Source organism: Carassius auratus, chromosome 21, assembly GCF_003368295.1.
Source record: "Carassius auratus strain Wakin chromosome 21, ASM336829v1, whole genome shotgun sequence".
Classification (NCBI taxonomy): Eukaryota; Metazoa; Chordata; class Actinopteri; order Cypriniformes; family Cyprinidae; genus Carassius; species Carassius auratus.
In genome coordinates, this window is record NC_039263.1 from 10,719,815 (window position 1) to 10,745,725 (window position 25,911).

At 37.3% G+C, this 25,911-nt stretch overlaps 3 protein-coding genes across 3 annotated transcripts; 1 reads left to right on the forward strand and 2 right to left on the reverse strand.

Annotated features, from left to right (window-relative positions):
* Nucleotides 1-344: 344 nt before the first annotated feature.
* xndc1 (xrcc1 N-terminal domain containing 1) lies at nt 345-4,429 on the reverse strand. Its single transcript, XM_026195851.1, has 9 exons — nt 4,286-4,429; nt 3,779-3,920; nt 3,534-3,689; nt 2,837-3,009; nt 2,619-2,701; nt 2,370-2,530; nt 2,209-2,275; nt 1,057-1,199; nt 345-929 (listed from the first exon to the last, which is right to left on the reverse strand). The coding sequence occupies exons 1-9, from the start codon at nt 4,394-4,396 to the stop codon at nt 682-684; spliced, it is 1,284 nt and encodes a 427-aa protein (XP_026051636.1). The 5' UTR covers nt 4,397-4,429; the 3' UTR covers nt 345-681.
* Nucleotides 4,430-6,563: 2,134 nt separating this feature from the next.
* LOC113038445 (tumor necrosis factor ligand superfamily member 10-like) lies at nt 6,564-14,773 on the forward strand. The gene is made up of 5 exons (XM_026195852.1): nt 6,564-7,026; nt 9,153-9,302; nt 10,267-10,303; nt 10,477-10,569; nt 12,641-14,773. Exons 1-5 carry the CDS (start codon nt 6,772-6,774, stop codon nt 13,096-13,098), a joined length of 993 nt encoding a protein of 330 aa, XP_026051637.1. The 5' UTR covers nt 6,564-6,771; the 3' UTR covers nt 13,099-14,773.
* Nucleotides 14,774-15,075: 302 nt separating this feature from the next.
* clcn5a (chloride channel, voltage-sensitive 5a) lies at nt 15,076-24,829 on the reverse strand. Its single transcript, XM_026195853.1, has 12 exons — nt 24,722-24,829; nt 23,699-23,884; nt 21,761-21,912; nt 21,563-21,662; nt 20,555-20,865; nt 20,232-20,438; nt 19,540-19,620; nt 18,895-19,440; nt 17,313-17,499; nt 16,827-17,225; nt 16,286-16,502; nt 15,076-16,139 (listed from the first exon to the last, which is right to left on the reverse strand). Exons 2-12 carry the CDS (start codon nt 23,841-23,843, stop codon nt 16,049-16,051), a joined length of 2,436 nt encoding a protein of 811 aa, XP_026051638.1. The 5' UTR covers nt 23,844-23,884; nt 24,722-24,829; the 3' UTR covers nt 15,076-16,048.
* Nucleotides 24,830-25,911: the final 1,082 nt, after the last annotated feature.

The window sequence follows — 25,911 nt, forward strand, 5'->3', positions numbered from 1 at the left end:
CTCTTCCATTTTTCAACATTGATAATATTTCTGAGCACCAAATGATTTAAGAAGGATTCAAAACTGAAGAATTTGCAGATGCAAATTCAGCTTTGCTATCACAGGAATAAACTACATTTTAGAATATATCAAGTTTAAATTTATATTATATTTCAGAGTATTACCATTTTTGGTGTATTTCTGATCAAATGAATGCCGCTATGATAATCATAAGATACTTCTTTAAGAAAAACAAAACAATAAAACATCTGACCTACCCCAGACTTTTAAACAGTATTGTATATGTAATCACTTTTAAACCAAAAAGATGTATTTATTTTTGTTGAAAAAAATGACAAATCTGAACTACGTAAATAATATATTTTACATTTATGACAATATGGTGTACTCAATCACAGACAATGGTTTTATTTAGCATTCTAATTGATATCACAAAGAGAGTGAACAGCAGATAAGACGACAAACATATTTACAGCCAAAACATGTTTGCCAGTCAAACATTTCATAATGACCAATGTTATAAACAATAAAAACAGTCTTTTTAGGAAGGCATAAGCCGGTAGGATACACAGTGTTTACTGAACAGCGTTTTGTCCAAGGCCTTAGAAACCAAGAGAAGACCTGATTTCTGTTTGTATGTTGCTATTCTGAGAAAGTTTTTGAGTCCACAGTGCTCTTCTCTCAGTTCATCCACACAGAACCTGGCTCGACCGTGTCTCCACAGGTGCTGGCGTGCTGCTGGATATGGTCTGGGGGGAATCGGAAGGAGCAAAGAGGACACGAAACCGAATGCTCATCTGCGCCAGAGTCCAAAGCAGAAGAGTACTGTGAGCTCATGAGCTCTGTTTCCCTGACACCTGTGAGCTCGGCTGAATCAGAATCCAGGCAGGTGGAGGCATGGAAAGGCAGATAATCAGGACTGAAGCATTCTATGTGGACAAAAAGCAAAAGAAATAGATGAAGAGCTTGTGAACTGTAAATTATGAGCCACAGTGGGCTGCAGATCTATTTGCCTGCAAAAATCATCTCTAGCTGGCATGTACACAATCACATTACCTCCACAAAGAGGACATCTGGTCTCAGGAGAGCTCTGTGGAGCCTGGTGGGCACTTCTGTGTGAGCTTGTTGAGCTGGGTTCATGGGTGGATGCTGTAGGTCTGGATCTCTTCTGTGGAGTGCCACTGCTTATAAGGTTCTGCCTGAATGACCATCATTGAATACAAAATACACAGGTCTATAAAGATTATAAAGAGTGAAGAAAATTTACAAAAGAGTGCATACAGACTGGGAGCACTAGTAAAACAAAAATTGTGTTTTGCACTTTTCTCATTTAAGAAATTTTGATGCAAACGACAGAATTTACATAATTTAAGTTCTTAGCAATCTTGTTTTGATAAAACAGGATTTTAATAAAGTATTTTTCCTTAATAAAATCAGCACCCAAGCTGCATAACCTCTATAAATTTGTGTAAAACCTGACGGTCATGTTATGCATCATAATTTTAGATTGTTTCAAAATTATATATTTTTTATACATTAAATATAACTCTCAACTAAACAAATTAATATCATAATAATGTAAATATTTTTTTTTAATCCTGACTATTCTTGTAAACACGTAGAATAAATTAGTCTTAATAATTAAGAATAAAACACTGCATAAATAAATATAGAAATATATTGTTCCATTTTTTAAGACATTAATAATAATAATAAAAACAGTAATACTGTTACAAAAAATATAAATATTTATTAAATAAATTCTCTTCTTTTGAACTTTCTATTCATCTGAGAATCCTGAAGAATCTGTATTACAGTATCCATTAAAATATTAAACTGTTTTCAACATTGATAATAATAAGAAATGTTTCTTGAGCAGCAGATCAGCATATTAGAATGATTTTTGAAGGATCATGTGAACTGAAGACTGGAGTAATGATGCTGAAAATTCAGTTTTGCCATTAAATACATTTCAAAACACATTAAATTAGAAAATTGTGATTCAATTATTTTAATTGTAGTATTTCACAATATTACTGTTTTTATTTATTTCTTATTAAATAATATTATCAAATATATAAACACTGTAATTTTAAAGGTTCAAAAATGTCAAATGACCATTTTTTTTGTGCTCAGACTCAAAACAAAACTCTGTAGACCTCAATCTGTCTATCATTCAAATCAGACTTTTTTTTTCTCAGTTCATACCGTGCTTTTGACTTCTTCTTTTGCTCTTGAGGGGCCTTTAGTTGGTTACTGGAAGTCCTAAATCCACCTAATTTGGCCCGTAAAGACAGACACAACATTAGTATTTAGAAAAAACAAAAAAATTTCCACTCTGTCTGTGTGGTGTCCAAATAACAACTTGCCTGGTGGGGATTTCAGGTTATCTTCTCTCGGAGGTGTTGTGCTGGATGTGGTACTGCAGGGGGATGTTGACAAGGAGCATCTGTTTGAGTGGGCAGCTTTGACCATGCGCTCTGCCCGACTCAAACTCCCAGCATTCCTTTGGTGCTCTGAGGAGACATCCCTGAAAACGAGCAGAGAGTGAGTGCCTTCTGAATATCATGCTACTACACATATAGCTTTAAAACAAAGACTAAGTGTCAGACACAAACCCTGTGATTCGTCCAAAAAATGTGTTTTGGATAGCTGGACTGGAAAGCCACTCCATCACAGATGTCATCTTTTCTGGTGTGCTCTGTGAAACAACACCTATCGATTAAACTCAATTAAACCAGCTGCGGTGATGCTGGATATATAGAAGTAGAAGTAAAAGCAGATTGTTTTAAACACACACACACACACTCAAAAAAAAAAACATCAAATCTCTCACCAGATTTTCACCAGTGATATCTTCATGTTGCACTGAGGAATCTTCGGCCTCGTCTTCCACGGTGCGGATGCGCAGAAAGGACAGACCGAACTGTGACCGTTTGTTGAAAGGCTGAGTGCAGGTGACTCGTAGTCTGTCCCAGCTCTCCTTCGCAGCTTGAGGGAGAAAATCAACTGGACATGGACACATTTAAATCATTACCTCAGTCTTTCAATGCCAATGAACACAATTCAGTCACATGCACTTTCATTATGAACAAAACAAGGTGAACATGATTAAAAAAAGGCTAAAGTTTGTTTAAAAAGCAGTTACACTAGTGATCTTCAGTCAAACATGATAGGAAACGAATGGGAAAAACAAAAACATACAAAAATAATAAATATACAGTTTTTTTTAATAACATCTAAATATATATCCATCATTATTTGCAACTTAAAATAACATGAAATATTTTCTAGTATTAACATTAACATTATTTTATAGAGAAATAAATAATGCATAATTTAGAAATTAAAATTGTCTATAGCACTATGACATCCACACATAATACAAAATATCACGGTACAAATATTATTGAAATAAAATTTAGTACATTCAATTAAAAAATGTCTTTGGTGTGTTTCGCCCACAGAGAATCACAAATGCGACCTCTAAGTGAGGAATAGCAGAGAGTTGAGTTTGTAGCAAAGGTATATACCTTTTTTAAACATGCGCACATTTTGCCGGCCAGTGCCCTGTTTGGAGTCCACTGGACTCATGAGTGTTGCGGTGGGCAGCAGGGTGACATAAGGACGGTCTAATGACCAGGAGGAGCGGCCAACATCAACCTGAATGAACGCAGAGCCACAGTTGCCTTTACAAAGAAAGACAGGAATGAGCATTAATAGACCAAGAATACATATCAGATAATAGTGGGTGATGTTTATGTTGACACCAACACACCAACATCAATGAATCCTATAGCGGAGGCTCGCTCCATCTGTAACTCCACCCTGAGGACTCCACTGCGGTCCTGGACACTGCACAACCATGGTCTGCTGCTGCTACTGTCTTCACACAGATTATTCACACCATTTTTACTGTCCTGAGATTCAGTCATGCAAGAGAGAGGGTTATTAGAGGTAACACTTTAATAACTTTCATTAATCAGATTAAGAGACATTATTACACTACTTAATAACATGCTAAGCATCATGTAGTGTACATTCGTATAGTTATAACATGCTAAGTTTCACGTAATGCACATTAAATGAATGAAAAATAAGTAACTATTATTCATATAAGTTATTTTTTTTGTATTTCTATACTGTAACTGTACAGGTGCTAGAATAGTTTATACAAAACATCATCATTACGTAATATTCATGAACGTTATCAAAATAGTTGTTAGAGTATAAAGAACAGAGTTAGAGTCAGACTGTTAACATTAGATTTCGATCAGATATTTACCTGTGATGTAAACGAGACGATATGTTTTATTTTGATGGGAGCCATTCTCTTTCTTTGACTGTCTACGGAGCCATTGCATAAACACAAGTGTGTTTGAACGTGTTGCGTCATCACGTGTTCGTTTTTCCCGCCTGAACTCGATGACTCCACCCACAGCGTCGCCTCATCCGGTTCAGGAAAAAAACAGACGATGCCCTCTCGTGGCCTTCATAATAACACAAAAATAACAACAACACGTTTATTACACGGATGCATATTATTCAACATTTACACTGTGTACAATACCAGTAAGAAGTGGCAAATTATAATATATAATTCGTAAAAAAAAAAAAAAAAAAAAGTACAATTTGAAAAGGCACATTTACACTGAAAAAGCTAATCAAATTAATAAATGTGTTGTAAAAACTAAATAAATCCTGTATCTTATTTAGATATAATAAGGGTGTGTGAAGTCATACTTTTACATGCCATGTGTTTTTCCACTACAGTGAATCATATTTCCAGTTCTTGCTCCAAGCTCATCCTGGCTTTGATGCCAGCTGTTCTGTAAGCTAGCGAACAGAATTCCCCAAACGTTAGCTGTCCTCTGGAAAAGCTAAAGACAGCTGCATACATATATCTGCCCCTTAAAGGGGGGATTGTTCTGTTCTTGCTGCACATTTAAAATAGGTTATTTTATACGTTAAATAATAAAACAGAAGAAACCATAAGTCAAATCCTTTTTTTTTTTTTTTTATAATATTTTTCCATAAGAGAATGTAGGCTATCGTGTTAAAATATGTTCACTACATGATTAAATATCTGCACAAAAACCTGGTTGGGTTTTAGTTGGTCATTGCATTGAGTAGGAAATTGTTATTTTCAACCCTTTGCAAATGAATTTTTATTGTGTCGTTCCCTTCTCAAACTGTTCTCGGCCCCTCCTGAATCTGATGTATGTGGGTGTGGGGAATCAGGGGGCGGCCGTAACCCACTGGCTGCTCTCCAGAGTTCAAAACATCTGTCTTCCATCCCCATCAGCTAAACTTCAGAGACATACCATCATCCTCCATGAACCGGAAATCAAATAAACACAATCTATGCATGAATTTTCCCTGTATAGCTCTTTAGTTTGTAGCTCTGATTTAGAAACATCTTCTATAAAGAGTGATGTTCAGACCATAGGCTTACAGATACTGAGGCAGGAAACAACTGGTAAACAATCCAGTGGTGAAAGTATAAATTCCAGTCTTTATGCTTTCCTATTAGACCAAATGACTATACCGATGACTTATTACTTATTTAATTAAACACGATCCATTTAATACATTTGAATAAAAATGTCCCCTTCATAGAAGTTAAAGCATGTTGTAAGAATCTGCCTTAGTTCAAGTTTTAGTTAAAGATGAGGTAAATCACAGACTAACCATATTTTAAAAACCTAATTTGTTATTAAAAGCCTTTAAGATAGCAGTGTTTTCAATAATAGCTGTTACATTCATCTGCCATACAAAACACAATACAAATACATACAAAACACGCCTCTAAAAATGAAAATACCTGCATGCTCAATAAGTAAATAAATAAACAAACCAAGATGGATGTAGCCTACACATGATAGTTATTTAAAACAATATGTTAAAACAAAAATCTACAGTTTAATGAATATCAAGGACTTTTCTCAGGTTTAATCCATTAAACATAATCAATTTGTGCCTATTCATAAAATATGTGATATTATACATATTTACTCCACAAAGTATGTAGGCTTAAGTTTATAGGCTTTATTTATAAAATGAGGTTAGGCCTACAACAACTGCTAAAACTGCTTACGTAAGAGAAAGTTCACCCAAAAATGGAAATTGTGTCATCATTTAGTCACCCTGGAGGTTGCAAACCTATGAATTTCTTTCTTCTGTTGAGCACAAAAGATATTTTGAAGACTGTTGTAACCAAACAGTCGACGGTAGCCGTTTACTTCCATAGAAAAGGAAAAGGACTAGCTACTAGAGGTCGATGGCTACCAACATTCTTCAAAATATATTCTCCTGTGTATAATAGAAAAAGAAACTCATTCAAAATGAAGATGAAGAAATGATGACAGAATTCTCATTTTGGTTTAACTATCCCTCACTCACTGATGTATTACTCTATTTTATGATTAATTTAGCCTAATTATTTTATTACTAACGTTACACAGCGCTTGCAGGTGAAAAGTGTGTATTGCACATGATACAGGTAATTAGGGAGGCATGAGGCGGTGTCAAATGAAAACCGAGAAGGCAGGATGGAGAGCGGATGATATTGTAGTCTATCGTCAAACTCTGTTATTCCGCGCGGCACCGTGTTTTCACCGCTACGTCTCTGTTGTCGCTAAACTCGAAGGACTCACTGGAACCTCGGTTTGCTAATAAGATGATATTCTTGTCATTCAAACCTATTCATCTCCTCGGACTTCTTGTGCTTGGTGGTAGGTAAAAAACAGACTTCTTGAGCGAGTCCCAGAGATGGACCCGGACTCCGCAGCCCCTCCTCAGCGCGTGCTGGAGTCACTCGACAGGAATGCCGCCGCATCCGAAGGCAACTGCGAATATTTACAGTCTGTTAGTAGCGAATCGAGCTCATTCATCATGGTTCAGGCCAAAAGTCGTCTCGAAGTGCCATCCAGGCTGTGGGTGACAGCGGTTGTGGTCATCGTGATTGTCCTTCAAGTCGCCTCGACCACAGGACTCTTCATATACTTAAACATGTCAATGGCAGAGGTAAAACTGCAGTGAACAAAAAGTTGCATTACTAATATTTTTGTTAAATGCGATTTATGGAGCAAGTATGCACTGTCTATATAATTCTAAACTTTATATTATTTGCAGAACTTTTCAAAATGTATAGCCTATGTTCCCATAACATCCTGCAAAACTAGAGCTCGTGTGCATTGTAAAATCATAATGGAGATCATATGGAAATGACATTAAATCTTTTTCTTATCCTGCAGGCTGACATGCTGTCAACTTGGTATCAAGTTTACAAGTTTTCATTGTGTCAGCACTGCTATTTTCTTTGACTATAGTTTTGGGATGGTGATAACTGTGTTTAGCTGCCACAGGAATTAGGTCATGGCTCTTTGTCATAATTATGATGCAATGAATCAGCTCAATAAATTTTGCACACAGAATTGCTAAATTCTTGTCCAAAGCTTGCATTGTATTCATCCGATCTCTGCTAATAGCTTTTTTTGACTGGTGTCCTATGTATTCTGACACATTATTTGTGTGCTGTGTGGCAAAGCTGCCAAACTCTTGACAGAAAATGTCCCGTGAGGCAAGCTGCACAATGACTGAATGTTAATAATTTTGTGTTATCGTTGATATTGTTTCAGCAAATTTGTTTCCTTCACTGGCTGTTAAAACAAACAAATGCGTCATTTTAAGTATCTCTTCAAAAAGTTAAATTAAAAAAGGTTATTGGTCACGGACTTTTCAGAAGGCCGAAAGTGGTTTAGAAAACTCCCCTAAAAAGATAAACAAAGATTTGGGCTCTCTACCAGCATAAATACAAACTTTAATTAAACCAGAGGAAGGCTGTAAGGCTTAATTAACATATGAATTACTTTCAAATCCTCTGCTTTATTAAAACTCATGAAGAGGGGGTTTTGCAGTTTGGGCCAGTAGACACAATACGAAAGGGGTCCTGAAAACAGTAATACTGAGCCAAAATATCAGCCGCAGAAGCCTTAGATCAGATATCTGTCCTCACATGGTCTAGTCTGTTTCTCTAGTGACAGGCGGATCTGTAGGCATTTAGAAACTCTTAATATTTTTTTTCCCCCTTATCATATATTCTTGTGGTTTCTGTCAAAATAGTTTTCCAATGTGGGAATTTGTTTATTCAACACCCAAAAGGCCTGTTTTTTTTTGTGCATGTGTGTGTGGCTATAGTAAAAGTATGCAGAGATGATATTGAACAGAAAAGTCTGTTTTCTGATATTATTCCCTAATACTGTTGACATTTTCAACCCTCCTAAGCTATTTAAAAAAAGAGTCACACTTTGGCGGTCATTTTTGTTTAAATGAATGCCACAGCACTATTTTCCCTGACATATTGACAATGAAATTTTGCACTTTAAGGTGATTTTTTTGGTAATTTCTAATTTATATGTAATTTTTTTCTTTCAACATTGTTTGTATAAACAAATTGAAACTTTTGGAACTTTACTACAATAAAAATATACACTTCTGTAAGTTGAAACAAGGTAAATATGAACATTTTATGTATTTGGGTGACATTGCTGACAACATTTATTGTCATTTATTGTGAAAGAATACTAGATTTTGTGCTTAGTTCGTTGGTGGGGTCTTTGTATTTTGGATGTTTTACAGTCTTGCTCCTTCATTTTTTGTGTGTTTTCAGCAATGTGGCTGATGTACAGATTTCAATCAACACATTTTTTGAAAATGCTTCACTTTAGGGTCTTTCCCATTAATTTCCTATGGTCGGGCAATTTTGACCACAGACGGCCAAGGTTTGACTTTTTTATGACCACTTAGACTCAGTGAGTCCATTTTTATTTTTATTTTTTTTTGTATAGATTGCATATGTAAAAGAAACCAATATATATATATATATATATATATATATATATATATATATATATATATATATATATATATATATATATATATAAATAAAGGGACAAAAATAGAAATCGGTCAAAAAAGACCAAAAACCTTTATAAGGGTTAAGAGGATGTAGTTGAGTTAAAAGCTACATTTATTTTTAAATTCAGAAAATTCTGTAATGTATTCCTGAAAAACAAAGCCTTTAGGATATTCCATCACATGAGGACACGTTTAAGCATTTTTAAGTGGACTGATGAATTTGTCATTCACAGGCTCGGACACAAGGTGTGGTGGAGGAGCTGAGGTGCTTGGGTCTTCTGAACGCTCTGGAGAAAGAACAGGATGTGCCTGATGACCTGGTCCAGCTCTTTGGTGAGCCATGCATTAAACTGGCCGAAGGACTCAAAGCTTACATCTCCAAGGTAAAGACATGCAATATTTTTTAATAAATATGCAAGTAGAGCATGTGTTTTTTATACCCTAAGTGATGGCAAGTAGTCTGTTTATGGCGTTTGGACCTGGTGCACTTTAGATATGCACATAACCAGTGGGAGAATAGCTTCAACCTTCAACACACAAAAACATTCAGCATTGATCTGTTTCTTCCTCTGGAAACTAGATTACATACAACAGAGTTCTGGTCCCTCATAAGTACATTTTTTGAATGTGTATTTAGTTATTTATATATATATATATATATATATATATATATATATATATAAAAGTGTAGAATTAGTAGTATGTTTGAAAAAGGTTTAAAACCATTGACTCCAGTCATATTAGAAACCTAATAAAATATGTTTTATTTAACACAGAGCACATCCACAGCCATACTGAGATCACATGAGCAGAAAAATGCTATTCACTATTCATCTCTATAATCTCTGTAGTATTGGGCACTATAGCTCACTGAATAAATTAGTCATGGCTGACTGTGAATAGGCATTTCTACAGAAGCAACAGTAGCTGAATATCTTTCTTTTTTTTTTTTTTTTTTTCTGCTTTTGCATAAAGCTACATCCAAGTAAGTCCAAGACGACTGTCAAATCTGGAGCCTGATGGATCTAAAAAATATTTGATTTGGCTTGTTGCTCTAAAAACGCTCCAAATAAATCAAATTTAATGAGGCCTTTACTCTGTCAATTGTGGCATAACTGTTTTTGTGCCACTCCGGTGTTCCAGAAAAAAGGTTGGATTGTCTTTCTTAAATGGACTTAAATGTGGAAAATGTCTTAGTGATGTTATGTTTCAAATGTGTAACACCAAATCAGGAGCGTGTACTTTAGTAGCACCCTATAATTGTCAGAAATATATGTATAAACATGTCCTTTGTCTTCTGTATTTTCTCACAAATCTGAGGTGCAGTCATTTTTTGCTCTCTTTTAGGTGACAGAAAACGTCATCTCGAAACACACCTTTCAAGGTAACTTAAAACCCCAGGAATTCAAGTGTTTCTTCCTCTTCGATTTAGTTACCTGAACTAACCTACAGTCTCTTTTCAAGTCTAGTACATCTATATTTTTAAATGACTTGAAATCATGTTTCTTTTTTGCTTTGTTGACTTGTTCACTCTTTGTTCTTTACTGTGTTTCGCAGAAAGAGTCGCTATCCCTCCACGTACAAAATTACTCACCACCGGCAGCCCACGGCCGTCAGCTCATCTTACTCTCAGAGACAGTGGACTGCAGGGTGAGTTTGCCCGCATGTTTGGGTGTGTGTATCACAGAAGCCTGTACTCGTGTCAGCAAAACAATCCTTTAAGTTTCTACAGCTCTCTTGTCCTTCTGGAAACAATCTTAACAAACCACTTCATTAGTAATCCAGTAACAGAACGAAAACATTTCGGACTGTTTACTCAACTGATATCTCCCATGAAAAAAAGCTGAACAAATGCTTTGTGGTCACAAACAAATTGCAGTAAGACATTCCCACATTCACAAAAAATGCCATGTGAAAGAGTTAATGGACCGTGTTTTGCCATGGGAAAACAAGGTTTGCATAGTTTACCAATAAAGGTCAACTTAAATTATACCATAACATTTATTGTTAACACTATACAATAAGGTTTGATGTGTTAACATTAGTGACCTACATTAGTTAACATGAAGTAATAATACCCTGAAGAAGGCTGTGTACCCGAGATGCGTAGATCTACACTTTAAGCTGTTTTAATGCTCAGTTAATTAAAGGCTTTTTATTTTTACTATAAAAGTGCCTTGGACTATTTCAGCTCATCAGTTTGAGATTCACCTCCAAATATCCAAAAGCACATCTGATTATACGAAGAGACTATTTGAAAAAAAAAATCCATGACTAATTAAAAATGCACGTTTATTGCAGTAAAGCAGTAGGACGACATGGGTACACAAATGACAACAAATCCTGTTAGTTCACCCAAAAATGAAAATGCAGTCATTAATTACTCAATTAATTTCCCAAGTCCAAAAACATAGCAAGGACATTGTTAAAATAGTCCATGTGACATCAGTGGTTCAACCATAATTTTACGAAGCTACAAGAATACTTTTTGTGCACAAAGAAAACAATAATAACATAATTCAGCAATTCCTCTCCCTGAGATACCGTCTTCCGCCATTTTGGAGAGTACCCTACAACGTAATCAACGTAATCAGTGTTGTTTACGTTAAGCATGCGCCCGCTGTCTACTGAATGTAAACAACATTGATTACATTCTGACATACACTTGAATGGTACATTGCAGTTGCATTGTTGTCTATGGAGGGTCAGAGAGCTCTCAGAAGTTATCAAAAATATCTTAATTTGTGTTCCGAAGATCTAGATCTGGTTTTTGGGTAAACTACCACTAGGGCTGTGCAAAAAAAAATCGAATGCGATTTTCATGTGCATCTCATCAGTAAAGATGCTCCTGTAATTAGAAGTATATCTCAGTTTTTCACAACAAATCCTTCCCAGTTGCTTCTCAAAACTAGTCCAAAACTAGCCCAATCACATTTCCAGGAGGTTCCCTGATAAAAAATTGCTTCTCAGGGTTAAAATATACATTTTTTGGAAGGGTTGCCATGGTAAAATTCTCATTTTAGGGGCTAAATATCACGTTATTGGTATTGGGGTTGCTTCTAACCGCGGATATGAAAAACAATCGCAGACTTGGCAACACTGCTACAGGTGGAGAGGCAGTTACTACACAGAGCCGTAGTCTACCGAAAACTAACACAAAATCGTTTTCAAAATCGACAAAGAATTGCCTGCGATTTTAACATCGATTTTGTGTAGATTGTCAGTGAATTTCGGCTCAGTGTAGTAAATGCCAACCAGTGTTGCCAAGTCTGAGGTTGTTTTTCATTTCCGCAGGTTGAAGCGACCCCAATACAAATAACGTGATATTTAGCCCCTAAAATGCGATTTTTTACCATGGCAACCCTGCTACAAAACATATATTTTAACCCCGGGAAGCAATTTTTATCGGGGAACCACCTCGAAGCGTGATTGGGCTAGTTTTGGACTGGTTTTGAGAAGCAACTGGGCAGGATTTGTTGTAAAAACCTGGCAACCCTGATCCGAACGCACGAGCTGGAGATATATATTTCTAATTACAGGAACGTCTTTACTGGTGAGATGTGCATGAAAATCGCATTCGATTTTTTGCACAGCCCTAACTACCACTTTAAGGATTTCAGGTTCACATTAATTAATGATATGGAGAAGTGTTCTGCTGAAGCAGAACTGCTGTTGTACACTGAGGTGATCAAATTTTGTTGCACCTTTCTTGTTATACCAGGTACGACATCCTTAACCCCTCAGACTGACCTTCACCAGTCCTGTCGCCATCCCGTTCGTTCCTGGGGGAACCAGAGTTTCGGCTCCCACCTGCACAACATGACTGTGTCCAACGGACGCCTGCGTATCCCTCGCGCAGGCCGCTACTACCTCTACGGCCAAGTCTACTTCCGTTATCTCACCCTCTCCATCGACGATCACCACTCGGGCTCTGACAGCCACCAGGTGGTGCAGTGCGTCTACAAGAAGACCGCCTACGCCCGCCCTATTCAGCTCCTGAAGGGTGTGGGCACCAAATGTTGGTCTCCAGACAGCGAGAACGCCCTTCACTCCATCTACCAGGGGGGCCTGTTTGAACTTCGTGCAGGCGACGAGATCTTCATCTCTGTGTCTTCTCCCACAGCTGTGTATGCAGAAGACTCCTCCAGCTACTTTGGGGCCTTCCTGTTTGACCTCTGAGGGACGCAGTTGGGGCTTGTGGTCTCATTCTAAGGGAGAGGAAATGGTTTCTGTCAAAAGGCCCCACATGGGAACCAGGAAGAGAGGGAAGCACAGATACTCCAGCATCTGAGGGGTTCAAAAGACCAAATAACTCAGAAAACCATCAAGTTATTGTGGTCTGAGGACCGTTTGACATTCATAGGCTGAATTTTAAGAATCAGTAGAGTGAGAAACTCTGGGATCCCATCTGAATGGGCAGATCATGAGCAAATCTGTGAGGGCTTGTAAAGACATTTCTGAAAACTACAATGACCTTCACTATTTAACCACATAAAAAGCCAAAATAGTTCCTTCAAATTAAGACTTTCACCTTCAACAAATACACAAAACTTTGTGCAAGCTGCTATTTGTGCACGCAAACCATACAAGACTAATAGTTTCCCACTTTCTTTTGATGTTATACTGTTTGTATTGTTCATTCTTTCCTTAAAAGACTGTCTGGGGCATTGTGACTAATCATGGACTTAAAAGTCTCCAGTTAAATAAAGCAAGTTGTTTTGTTGCCACACATACTGCTTTATGAGTCAAACCTGCCATTCACTGACATCTGTAGTAAAATCCAGCAAAAAATAGGGTTGGATGAAGAGTGAGAATTTGCACGACTCAATTTATCAAAACAATCCAAAGTTAAACTAACATTTTTCAAAAGAATGCCATTTTCCTGAAGCTCCAGGACAGACAGGCATCTTGAAATAATTTTGAGAAACACGAGGAACAGCAACAAATATCACACCTTAAAGGGCATGTTACGTTATTATATTTCATGTAGTGCTTACAAATAAATTACAATGATAATGAGGCATTCATATTTAACACTAATGGATAATGCTGACATAAACAAATTTACACATTTTAAACAATAAGTATAAAGAACCCCAAGAAATGACAGCACACAACAATTACATATTTTCTGAACATTAATTAGTATGGATGTTCTTAATAAAGTGGCCCTTTATTTATCAAAATGAGTGACATTTTGATTAAAAAAATGGAAATACTGTGAAAGTTAGCTAAGGAATGAGAACAAACCAAGCTAATGTGCCACTTCAGGTGTTTTAAGCACTGCTTACAGAGATATTAGCATTCACTCAGTGTCCCACTGTGAGTTTCATACATATAAAAGTGGTGTGCTAGCAGAGAAATGCAAAATATTCCAAAAAAGATTGAGCCAAACAGATGCAGGCTTAAACACTAAAATGGAAACATCTGGGTTGATATGCGAACAATATAATTACATGATTCAGATGACTACATATTGCATGCTGAGGTTACATTTGGACATGCATGTGATAGGAATATAAATGATACAGGCAATGCATAAAAGCAGCATTTGTTGATGGAGAAAACGTGTACCATTCAGCCAAGATTCAGATTTTTCTTTTTTTTTTAATTATAGGATAATTAGAGATTGTGATAAGAGAATTAAGAGAGAATTCAGAATTTGAAGGTAAAAATCTGACTTAAATTAACAGTATAATGTGATTGCACAAACATAGTCCAAAAATAATGCCAACCTAACTTGCATAGAGAGATGCTACATAATGTGTAGTTTTAACAGTGGTATTAAAACATTTGATAACCACATAGTGTACTGATCAAAGGTTTCAGGTTAGTACTTTGTTTTTTTTTGTTTTTTTCAAAGAAACTAATACTTCTATCCAGCAAGGATGCATTCAATTGATCAAAAGAGACTTTTATAATCTTACTTCTATTATAAATAAATGCAGTTCTTTTGAACTTCATATTTAATGAAACCTCAAAAGAGAAACATTTCTTAAGCAGTAAATCAGCTTTTAAAATGATTTCTGAAGATTTATGTGACACTTGAGGTGTAATGATGCTGAACTTTCATCTTTGCCATCACAAGAGTGAATTACATTTTAAAATACATCATTATTTTAAACTAATATTATTTCACAATATTAGTTTTACTGTTTTAGATCAAATAAATGCAGCCTTGTTGAGCATAAGAGAATTTATTCTAAAAACATAAATGTTACTGACCCCAAACTTCTGAATGGTAGTGTAAAAATGAAGCTGTATTTTTAAAAAGTGCATGTAATCTGAAAAATCTGTAGACAGTGAGTCTTTTAAAGTGTCATTACTTGGCAGAAACTACACGGTGCTTCTAATGACCGATTACAAGTCTGGAAACGTGTTATAGACGTGACAAAATGTGGAAACTATAAATCCCCTCCATGACACATAAATGACTCATAAAGCGTTAAGATTCAGCTAAAACTAAATAACATTCGTCCCGTGAGCTTTCAGATGCTTAAATACTTGCAAGTGCTCATTTAAACAGAGTAAAAATAAAAAAAATGTAAACAACAAATAATGGTTTTAACTTGTGATTAACTTCCATTCTGTAGTGGAAGGCGGGAGAACTCTAGGGAAATATGCAATGCACATCTGCTACTGATTCCTTGTGACTTCCTCTTGACATACACAAGAATGTCTCTTAAAACCTGAAAGATGAGAATGTGGTCTTTTCACCAGAGGTGTTTTGGGTTTGAGTAATACGATCCAACAGAGGCCGGATACGTGAATTTCTATATTTAGATTTATGCTACAAAATGTTACAGTTTTGCTTGTGTGGTATATATTGTGATATGTTTCGATGCACTGATATGTTGTTATAGGTTGACTACCTCGAACACCAACAGTTGGTTGCACTCAATCCCACTTTTAAGCTAGTTGCCAGAGTGCATTGAATGCTGCTGAAGATCCTCCATCCTGCAGTTGTATCGCCTGCGCCAATGAGGCTCGACAAATGGATTCACAGTGTGAATGGAAGCTAATCCAGTACTGACAGTTCAGTAGTGCAAATCTTTTGGCTAGACTGGTGTTCTCTGCCCAATGGGTGGTTTCAAACTGACTGGCGTTTCCTAACAGCCAGTTTGGCACTTCAGTTGAAGAGAATAGAGTCAGGGTCTCGGTTGGCCATTTGGGCCATATGTTTCAGAATGTCCTTTTTGGTGATGATGCCTAGTAAACGCCTGTGGAAAAACAGGAACAAGATTATATTGAGCTTATCCAAATATATGTGATGTGTAATAATTCTGACATGTGTAAACGATGGAATAAACCAATGATATTAGTGGAGAACTTGAAGACTGACAGGCTAAGCAAACCAAGGTTTTACCCATTGTGAGTGACGAGACACTGGCGCAGACCCAGCTTGCGAAAGATGTCCACCACAATGTCCATGGCAGTGTGGTCGGTAACAGTAAATGGGCTGAGATCCATGATACCACGAAGTTTCAATGGAGGAGGACTGTTGGGTGGCTGTGGAGGTGTGTATTCAGTGAAGAAGATTCGGGAGGCACTAACCACACCTTCCTGACGCTGACGAGCATTTTCTGCCAGAGCGAAAAAGAGAATAATAAACCTTCTCATGATTGACCTACAGTATAATTCACATGAGTTCATAAGAAGGAATGTTGAAACTTCTTTGTCCATACAATGAAAATCAAGGGTGTCCAAAATACCTTTGAACTCCATTAACTTTTATTGTATGGACAAATAAAAGACAGAAAGCCATGCAGATTTTAAATGACATGAGGTCAGAATTTTCATTTTTGGCCGAGCTGCTTCTTCAGTCCACCAAGATGTTCATCAGCAGCAATCATAGTCCAAGATCTAAGAAAGATGCACATAAAAAAAAGAATCTCAAATTCTCTTACCAATAGATATGACCAGATCCCTGCGCTGTACAAAGCCCACAAGTCTCTGAGACTCATGTGAGACCACCACAGGGAAACCGCTGTATGAGGTTTCAGCAATGAGCGACTCGACTTCCTCCACGCTCATCCCATCCTGAGTGATGACAGAGAGCGGGGGGTCGCTGCGGCGGGGTCGCATCACGTCCATGGCCAGCGTCTTGTGGCTGAACTCCTCCTTAGACTCCAGGAAGGGGTAACCGTTGAGACGGATGTGAGCCTCATAAATACCCTCTCGGCCCAGAGCATCTGCCACCCATTTACTAGTCATGGTGGCAGCCATGAGAGGCACAATGTATTCCAGGCCGCCTGTTAGCTCAAACATAATGACCACCAGAGAGACGGTCATACGAGTTACACCACCTATGAAAGAGAGATAGGAATGAACAGTACCTGGACAAGCCAGTAATTGCACATTTATAATAGTAGACAATTTGAATAGACTCTTACCCAGACAGGCGGCGGCGCCCACCATGGCATAAAGGCCAGGGGTGATGCAGTCTGCTCCAGGTGAGCACCAGCCTCTGAAGATTGCCCAGTCATGATGGTAATATGCCAGTTGTTCCATACCCACACCAAGCAGCCTGCCTGCAATCGCTCCCACAGCCATACTGGGGATGAAGAGGCCAGAGGGCACCTGGAGGAACACACAGGACACAACAGTGCAGAAAATGGCACGTAAACACAAAATTCAAAGTGTTAAGATTTGTCAAGAAACTGGTGTCTTTCTAAGATGGAGAGAGGGATGAAAAAGTCAAATAGAATGGACAAAATGTGAGATAGAATGTGCTGATAGATGGAAGAATGGAATAATGAATGGACTGATGATGAAAAGAAAAAGAGAATGGGAAAGAAAAAAAATAAGAAAGAAAGAACGATGGGTACCAAATGAACAAAGAATGATGCATGATGAAAGGAAGACAGAAAGGAAAAAAGAAAAAGTGAGATGGATGGATGAATAGATTTAAGGATGAAAAGAAGATACGGATGACTGACAGAAAGAAGGAAAGAAAAGTGGATGAATGGAAGGATGATGAAAGGAAGGTAGAATGGAAAAGAACAAAATGGGATGGATGAATGTATTTATGGATGAAAATAACAATGGATGGATGGATGGATGGATGATTGAATAAAGCAAGATAGAATGATTGATGGAAAAAGGAATGGATAAATTGAGTAATAAAGGAAAGTATAATGGACAGTGAAAGAAGAGAAAATAGAATCGATGGAAGGAAGAATGGAAAAAAGAAAGACAAAGAAAGAAAGAAATGCATGAATGGTGGATATTTTGACAGTGAATGTAAGTTGAGTTGAAATATGGATGGAAGAACTTGAAGAAAAGGATGGATAGAATATGGTGGATGGATGGTGTAGGGAAGAATGGATGGAATAAAGGAAGATAGAATAGCTGGATGGATGGAAGGATGATGGATGACAGATGGAAAGAAAGATGGAAGTATGGATAGATGCAGGGAGAGAAGAATGGATGGACGGAAGGATGGAAGAAAGGAACATAACATGATAGGATAGATAGAGAAATGGAAGAAAAGATTAATGATGGAAAAAAGGAATATATGATAAATGGGAGGGAGGGACGAATGGGTAGGATAAAGACAGATAGAATGATTGAAAGGATGATGGATGGACAGATGGAAGCATGAATAGATGCAGGGAGGGGATATTGGATGGAAGGATGGATGGAAGAAAGGAACATAAAATTATTGGAAAGCTAGCAAAATGGAAGAAAAGATGGATGATGGAAAAAAGGAATGTATGATAGTGGAGGGAGGAATGGATGGGATACAGAGTTAGAATGGATGAAAGGATGATGGATGGACAGATGGAAATAAGGGATGAAAGCATTAATAGATGCAGAGGGGGAGGATGAATGGATGTAATAAAGATAGAAAGGAAGGATGGATGGATGAATTGATGGAAGACAAAAGAGGGGAGGATGAGTGGATAGAGGAAAGAAAGAAGGACTGGATGGAGATGACAGAAAGGAAGATAATCTTGGGCTTTGACCTTGTACCTTCATGCCAAAGGTCACCACTGTGATGAGCATCTTGAAGATCAGGGCCAGTGAGAGCTGCCACATGGCGGTGTACACATCATGTCCTGCTGGTCTATCAGGCAGAGCATCACTGCTGCTCTTGGTGACGCTCACATTGGCATAATTACACAGCTGTGAGGAATCCAGCAGACCACAATCATTGAACAGCTCAGAGATCAGCTCGCTGGTGCTCATACGCGTGTAGCTGTTGGGGAACGCCAGCAGAGCCGTGACCGCCGTAACAACCAGCACCTCCAAAACAGGGTAGTGACCCAGCCGCGTGGTCTTGCGCCGACGACACCATGCAATGTTTGCACGGATGAAGAAAGCTCCCCAGATTCCCCCGAAAATACCCAACAGGATAAAGGGTATGAGCTCCAGCAAGTGCCAAGGGGAGTGGAACTCCACGTAGAAGAGCACCAGCCTGCTGTTACCAAACGGGTTGATGGACCGAAGGGTGAAGGCCGCTACCAACGCAGCAAAGAAAGAGCGCCACAGCGTCTTCAGAGGGAAATAATAACTCACCTACAGGATAAAGTGAGAGTGATTCTACTTATTAAAATGACACTAGATAATGCAGAGTGGATGAAATCATAAGTACTGTATGATAAAAAATATGCTTGCCTCTTCCAGACTGAACAGAACTCCACCAATCGGTGCACCAAAAGCTACTGACACACCAACAGCAGCTGCAGCAGACAATACCTAATCAACATACAAACAGAAGAGAGACAGAACTGAAACAATAGACCAGGCTTATCACACGAAAGGCTTGGATCAACAAAGGCCTCAAAAAAATAATAAAACGTGATCCTATGTTTGGTCTCAGCTTCATGATGTCAATAAAAAACATTCTCACAATGAGTAAGTTTTAAACATAAAACCACAAAAACAGGCGACCAGAATGTCCTTAGGGTAAAGCCGCAAAAATGTAACACAACGAATGCCGCTGTATTTTTAGAAAGAGAGAGACGGGAGATAGACTAGCCTTGCTCATTAAAAACACCTTAACCTCCTTTATAAACTTGTTGTTGTTGGATTTTTGAATGTTTTGGAAAGGTGTTCACCAAGGCTGCATTTATTAAAAAAATACAGCAAAAACAATTATAAACTCTAAAGAGGAATTTTAATTTTATTGGACATGACAGACAAGGGTGTTTGTTTTTTCAGAGCCATAGAAGGGGTGAAAATGTTATTTTTAGTGCAAAACTAAAATCTTAATAATTACTTTGATTTCTATTTGTGCACAAAAATGTATTAACATTATACAGTGAATTTATGGTGGATAGTATCTAATTTTTATTTACTTATCGTACCTCTCGTCTCTTTGCCTCATTCCTCCGGTACTTGGTGAACAAGTGGCATAGGATGTTGCCACAGCAACAAGCAACATGGACCAGTGGCCCTTCTTTGCCCAGACTGAGTCCAGATGACACAGCCAGCACCAGGGTGATGGTTTTAATCATGAGAGTCCATTTACCCAGGTAGCCTCGGATGATAAACCCACTCAGGATGGTCTTGATCTAGAATGCCATACAAGAACTAGGACCTTATAACAGTCATCTACATAGCAACATAACAACCTGTGTGTTGAAATCTAAGATTAAATATTATACTGGTACTACATTTTTTTGCTTACCTCAGGTATTCCAGAGCCACAAGCATACGGGGCAAAGGCCCTGACTAAAGACACAGCCAGGAAGGAGAACAGCAGAGCCCAGCACACATACATCAGGTAATTCATGATGTAAGCAAAAGGACCGTCATTAGTACCGACAATGAGCTCTGCCCAGCTTTTCCAGTTAGGGCATTTGTCTCTCTCCTGGAAGGTTGTCTCGTTGGAGTTCCAGCAGCAGTGCTCATGATTAAACCAGAAGCCGTTCAGACACACTCCCTCCTTCAGATCTGTCATCCAATGGGCAGAGATGTCGATGCCACCAGCCAGGGCACCTGAAGTCAAACAAAACAGCACATGCTATGAAACTTCATGGAGAGGCCAGATGATATTTCAAAGGAAATGTAATGCTCTTTTAAAGTGATAGTTCACCCCCGCCCCCACCCAAAAAAAAAAAAAAACAATTCTGTCATTAATTAGTTACCCTCATATTGTTCCAAACTCGTTTATTAAATCTGAGAGGCTTCTGAACCTCTACCTTTTATAAAGCTACGAGAATACTTTTTGTGCACAAAGAAAACAAAAATAACGACTTTATTCAATAATTGATGCAGGAGCCAGTGTTTTGACGTAGAATCACATTGTTTACAGGCAGAGGAATACACATGCACGCCTCATAGTGCTGTCATGAATGTGTGTCAAAGACTGACATTAAATAAAGTCGTTACTTTGTTTTTTGCACACAAAAAGTATTATTGTAGCTTCATAAAATTAGGTTGAACCACTGATGTCACATGGACGATTTTTAATGATGTCCTTACTACATTTCTGTGCCTTGATGTGATAGTGCCCTTGCTGTCAATTGAGGGTCAGAAAGCTATCGGATTTCATCAAAGTTAACAAAGATGACAACATTAAAATAAGTAATTAATGACAGAATTTTCATTTTTTTGGTGAACTCTTCCATTAACTTGGAGCTCTATAAACACTCTATATGATACTTATGCTTTAATATTATAAAAGCAATCGAACCTGCCATCAGTCCCACGAGCAGCATGAGAAGCCAGCCAGAGAAGGCATCACTGATACTCTTCATCAGAGCCAAGGTGGACTCTTTACTCTTGGTAGCAATCTAACATGAAGAGAAATTAAAGATCCCAAATAAAAACAAGCTGAAGTGAATGCATGATCATAGATGTTGTTTAAAACTGAACAAGATTCAAAAGTCACCTCTCGGTGGCGATCTCGGTCCTTAGATTTCTCCCGGACCCAGTCGATGGTGTTGAAGTCTTCATAAGTGCCGACCCCAGGCACTGGTTCATCTAGTAAATCCATCAGTTTAGGAATCCCATTAGGCCCATTACTAACTCCATATGAACCACCTGTACAGACAAGAGAGAGAGAGAGAGAGAGAGATATTATGCATGCAGGTTAAAAGTACAAAATAAATAACCGGATGTGACAGTTAAAGGCCTCAGGTGGAATACTAAAATGATCACAAGAGCTCCTTTTCCACCTAAAGGATGCTGGAGGCCAATCTGGTACCGTTTCCAACAAAAAAGGCCAGAAGACCTGAACTAAAACTTCCCTTTTCTTGAACTAGGAAATAAATAAAAAGTCATCAAAATCAACTGCAAATGAACTACTGTTCAGAAGCCTGAGATCCGCATCATGAAATATTATAACACTGCTGAATTCCTAGCATTTTCAGCTGAATTATCCCAGTCTTCAGTGTCACATGATTCTTCAGAAATATTTCTAATAAGCTCAAGAAATCTCTCTTTTTTTTTATTTTAGAAACATTTCTAATTACTATCAATGTTGAAAACAGTACAGCTGCTTAATATTTTTATGGAAAATATTATAATATAAAATACTGTTACTTTTGATTAATTTTAGGCAATGTAATATTGTAATATTTATTTTTATTATCATTAAATATATGTGACCCTGGACCACAAAACCAGTCTTAAATCACTAGAGTATATTTTTAGCTGTATGTATAGTATATGTTTCATGAAGATATTTTGTAAATTTCCTACATTATATATATATATTAAAACTTAATTTTCGATGAGTAATATGCATTGCCAATAATTTATTTGGACAAGATTTTATTGCACCGCAGATTTAAAAATAGTTGTATCTCGGCCAGATATTGTCCGCTCCTAATAAACCACACATCAATTTAGAAAAATTGACACTTAAGACTGGTTTTATGGTCCAGGGACACATATAGCAACATTTAATATTAGCATTATATTATTAATAACAAGCATTATATATTACATACTTCTTGTGGGCTTTTAATGGAAAAGGTTGTCAGGTTTAATGGGACAAAGGTTGTCAATCCACATTTATGGTAGTGCACAAATTCCTGTTCCAGTGTTCACAGTACTTCACATGACTTTCATAGAAAGATTTTACCAGTACGAAGAACAGGAAATAAATGACACCACAAAAAAGCAATATAACTAGCTATGGTTAATAATTATACAATCTTCTAAAAACCGAATTTAATTATATATAAGTTACTTTCTTTTATTTACAACGTATAGTGGTCATTATCATTCAAAGCATACAAGGCAAAGGTTGTTTATGAAAGAAAAAAAAAACACAAAATGTTTGTATTAAGCAAAAAAATAAAAATAACCCATATACTGTGTGGAAATACCTAGTCACAAAGCAAACACAAAACAAAGCAACTGATATCAAACGCTGAGGAAGTTCAAGGGAAACAGATGGATGAGAAAACCTGACACCGCTCAAATCATGAAATTGCTACATTAGAAATAACTAGAGGGGACACTTTGATCCCAGTAATAAAAGGATTTCTGTTAGGGGGGGCGGCAAATACCAAAGTTGTGACCTCAGTGGATTCTCACCACTATTTTCTCACAGACACACAAACGCCAGAGACCTATACTTTACAAATTTGCCCCCAAACCTATATCGTATGATGAGAGAAAGGAACAAATCTATGGGAATCTTGTGAATGACAATAAAAATGAAGAAAAGAACACAAGTGAATAAGGATAGAACTGGGTTTCAGCTACACTGGGGAAATAATATGACTTTTATTGTCACCACTGAGGTCGTTTTCGATCCCCTTTGACTCATCTCATTACAGATGCAACACATGTGTATATGGACAGATCAGCCACTGACCTGAGCCATAGTCCCGGTCCAGAGGAGGCACGTCATCGGTGCTGGAGAAGTCCAGCGTGGCTCCTGCGATTTCCACCATGTCCTCATCGCTGGTTCCGCTCTGCAGGCTGTTGAAGCTCTCGCCACAATAGCCTGTGTTGTCCATCTTTCCTCCAGAATCTGGAGGACATGGAAATGTCCTTTGACCTGAGCATAAGAGATTCCATTTGAGTTAAAGCTTGACAGGATCCACCCAACTATTAATGTTTACCACGCACTTCTAGATTGAACCACAACCTAGCAATGATTTACACCACGACTTTTAACTGCATTATGATTCTGGATTACATATAACAAAGAAAATTATCTTTACATACAGAACTTACAACATCACAATAAGAATTTCATGACCGCAGAAAAATAATTCACATCATAACTATGAAGTGTCTTTAGCGTTCTAACTGTAATATAAATATTTGTCCAGATGAGAAATTAGGTTATTTTAGGTTATTAGTTATTTTACAAACAAAATATTTTATAATCAAATTTAAAATTGTTTATAGGTATTGTTGAACTTCTGCCTTTAAAGATAAAAAACAAAAACGAATTCCTCACATATTTACATTTATGTATACTATATTTAGCTGATAAAAGTAGCAGATAAGATTGATGGTTTATCATGTTGAGTTACTGAACCAAAGCTAATGACATCAGCAAACTTCAGATATGGGCCATTGTAGCTTAGCCAATTAGCTTGCAAAGAATATAAGCTATATATTGGATTGCGGCAAAATGGAATAGAAAAAGCGCCTGTAACATGTTTGAAGAGGTCAGCAATGATGTACTATTATGACAAATTCACAAGAATATTCATGGAGCTGGTTAGCAGGATAGCTAAAGGGTTGCATGCTAACCAGCTGTAATTTTCATAAACTTAACAGCCGTGGCATCAAGGAGAACTGTTCCGAAACGTATTTAAGTTATAATGTTAACATGCCGTACATTGACTGTACTTAGATCAAAGTGAAACTAGTAAACACTTACCTTGTTTGTTATCTTGTGTCACTCAAGCGCCGAAGCACAATCTGCGGAAGACATGAATAGCCGATAGCCGAGATTACAAGAACAGTAACTTATTCGATTAAGAATGCCTCTCACAGGTACTATTTCATATTGTGTCCAAAATCTGTATTTATTTAGACCTACCTTGGGCTCAGACCCAGACCAATTATTCTTTATAACTTTTCTTTAGTACGTTTTTATTATTTTGCTATTTTATTCTTTGTTTTCGTGATAGTGGGCTGTAGCTACATTTTATCATTTAATTTGGATATGTATTTAATCCCGTGAAAAGAATCACACTTAAATGAATTGAATAGCCTACAATTGTAGTGTACTTAAAAGTATATTTTAAAAACTTTAAAGGCTATTTGCAGATACAGTAGACTAAAAGGCCTCTTGAGTTTACTTCATAACAAGGTTTCGTAACACACTTATAACAGCTTTACATTTAGCAACAGTCTAATAACACTTATGTAATTAAGCTATAAAATGTGCTTTGATATTCTGATCCTGCTAAGTGGGTCAAAAAAGCATTCTAAAGTTCAGCTAATTGCATATAATACAAACTGTAATAGATTTTTATTCAATTGTGCAATAGGTGTGCAATAATCTTTGCATGCAGTAGCCTAACTTTACATTAAGTGGTATGTTCATCAACTTTATTTTTTTTTTTTTACTTCTCATTAATAAATAGGATGCAAAGTATGGCATACTTCCTTTTCATAAGGGGTGGTCATTGCAAGAAGTGCTAAATTAAAAAATTACACAAATCATTTTAGGATTTCTTTAACCGACTGTAGGCTACACTCAGCCCTGCAAAATAAAATAAGAAAAAAATAAACAGCTCATATTAGTAGTTGCACATCTTTTACTGTGTATTTATTGAAACAGAAAAAAGTACTACATGTTTTTAATTGATTCAGGCGATATTTTACCATAAGTAGGAGAGTTTCACACACACAGGCGATCAATGAGTGGCTCAATGTTGCCATCTATAGATGACAGTGCCGACATATTGAGCCTTCAGTAGGCTACATAATACTGATGATGATCAGGAAGTGTGGTTCCATTACCACAATTACGTTTTACTGAACTTTACGGACTTTGTGTTGTCATGGACCCACCGGCGGCGCCAGGGGGGGTCTTGGGGGGTCTCAAGACCCTGCCAAAAA